Source organism: Hippocampus comes, unplaced genomic scaffold (genome assembly GCF_001891065.2).
Source record: "Hippocampus comes isolate QL1 unplaced genomic scaffold, H_comes_QL1_v1.1 scaffold493, whole genome shotgun sequence".
Lineage (NCBI taxonomy): Eukaryota > Metazoa > Chordata > Actinopteri > Syngnathiformes > Syngnathidae > Hippocampus > Hippocampus comes.
This window is the reverse complement of record NW_017806078.1, coordinates 21,091-23,080: the sequence shown is the minus strand read 5'-3', so window position 1 is coordinate 23,080 and position 1,990 is coordinate 21,091. Positions and strand designations below refer to the sequence as shown.

The 1,990-nt window shown below is 49.5% G+C and overlaps 1 gene segment (V, D, J or C); it reads right to left on the bottom strand.

The window, feature by feature from the left end:
* Window positions 1-809: 809 nt before the first annotated feature.
* Window positions 810-1,990, bottom strand: LOC109530798 (T-cell receptor alpha chain V region HPB-MLT-like). The segment is given in 2 exon segments: window positions 810-1,686; window positions 1,756-1,990. Coding segments are annotated over 2 exon segments (432 nt in total).

Sequence of the window (1,990 nt, the reverse complement as noted above, 5' to 3'; positions counted from 1 at the left end):
GCGACATGGTTAAAAATTTGCCCCACAGCAAATGCTCGTTTGCGGCGGGGGGAGTAGCCTCGCTACGCATGAGAAGAGTTGATTACGTACAGCTACAATGCGTTGCTTTCGTGCTCTGTTGTACTTCCGTCAACTGTTTGTCTAATAACGACCCAAGACATGATGCCGTTTGACTGGTGCTTTAGTAGATTATAGAATGGCAACTGGCAATAACAGTAGCAAGCGGCCCCTTGCCTCTTGGGTTATACCATCTCAACTAGAATGGGGGTGGGGGGGGGGATAGTCCCTAAAACATCATCTTTCCTTTTGTAGGAGACTGGACTGTCTTGGAGTTGTTTGTGTAGTTTGTTCCTCTGTTGTGTGTTCATACCCCCCCCATAGAATTTATTTTGTGATTTCTTCTCTTGATTTTCTGTTTGCCGCATTATGCTAGCTTTTATGAGTGTCATTGAAGTCATTGTTGATTTATGTTTTCGGGGGCGGTCATTGAACGCCTCTCGAGCAGACCGAGAAGGACGTGTCTGTACAGTAGTTGCTTGAGTTGTGTATGCTTTAAAAAAAACCAACACGACAGCTCTTTGTTTTCTATCGTTTCGCGCCGCTGCAGGAACTGCCGTGTGAACGCAAGTGGGGCTGCACCGGGGTAACACGCTTCTCTTTCGTCAGTGGCTTTGTCCGTGTGAACACCCCTACTCAATTGCTCCGGTGTAAGATATAGCGCAACAAAATACATCGGTGCAGCACCGAAGCAAATGTCTGCCGTGTGAACACCCCTACTCAGGAATGACTACAATGAGCACGTTTTGCAATGCACAGCTTTTCGAAGTGAGGTTTGAAGCAGGACACAGCAACTCTCGACTCCTGCTCAATGTGTAGCCGGGACCTGTGTTTTAGTTCACTGAAGGAGCAGTCACGAAGCGGAATGATTGTTGGCAATATTCGGCACGTTTTCGCTGAAAAAACTCAAGCGGCTTATTAGCGTGATTGGGTGTAATGTCTTGAAGTGACGCCTTAATTCATTTGGCTTCAGGCTGTCAGATCAGAAAGAAGGAGAGGACACTGAAATACCAGAAGGAATCCATATGGAGTCTGAAATCAGATGAGCAAAGGAGCACATCTGAGACTCATGACCGAGTGAGCGGCAAGTAGAATCGAAAAATCATCCTCATTGAGTTACAAAGTACGTTTTTAGGCCCGCTGGGCCACAATGGGACAGGACAATATCCTCCTTCAGCACGAAAACAGCCTGTTGTCACGCTAACTTGCAGCTCTGCGACAGTTTGACCCATTTCTTCCTGTGAGGCCACGCCCCCCATGTATGTTACGAGATGAGACGGTTGCAAGAGTTTTTGTGCAGGCAGGCCAGTGGATGTGTCAGCGTGGGCTGCAGGGCGCAGTAGAAGACTCCCAAGTCGCTGAGCTTCACGCGTTCGACACGCAGAGGAGCTTGCCGAGCGCTGGCGTCCATGCTGCAGCGATACCTGTCAGCGTACTTTTCTGCCGTCTTGCCTTGATCGAGCTTAAATCGGCTCAGGATGAACTCAGGTGCTGCGTTGGCTTCTTGTTTGTACCAGAAGATGTAGTCGTTGCTCCCCAATGTTTTATACCTGCATTCCAGTGTCACTGTTGCACCCGCCACTGTGTGGATGTCCCCTTCGGGTTGGTGCACTCTCTGGCCGCTGCTTCCTGTCACAAAAAGGCAACAAATGTGGTCAGAAATCAGTTGAAAGTGGCATTTGCTTCGGATGACCTTACCAAGACTCCAAGCAGCCATCAGCACACATAAAAGCGCCCGATTCATGTCTGCACCCTCAGTCTGCATGAACGCTGACTTCTGGCTGAGGAGGCGGGGCCTTCATTTCCTGAGGCAGTGTCATCACACCCGCACATTGGAAGTCTGGCGCTGCTGTGAGAAGAGGAACAATGACCCCCCCGAGTCGCAGCAGTGCACTGTGGTTCTTGTGTCTCTTCTACATGTCATCTTTGACCT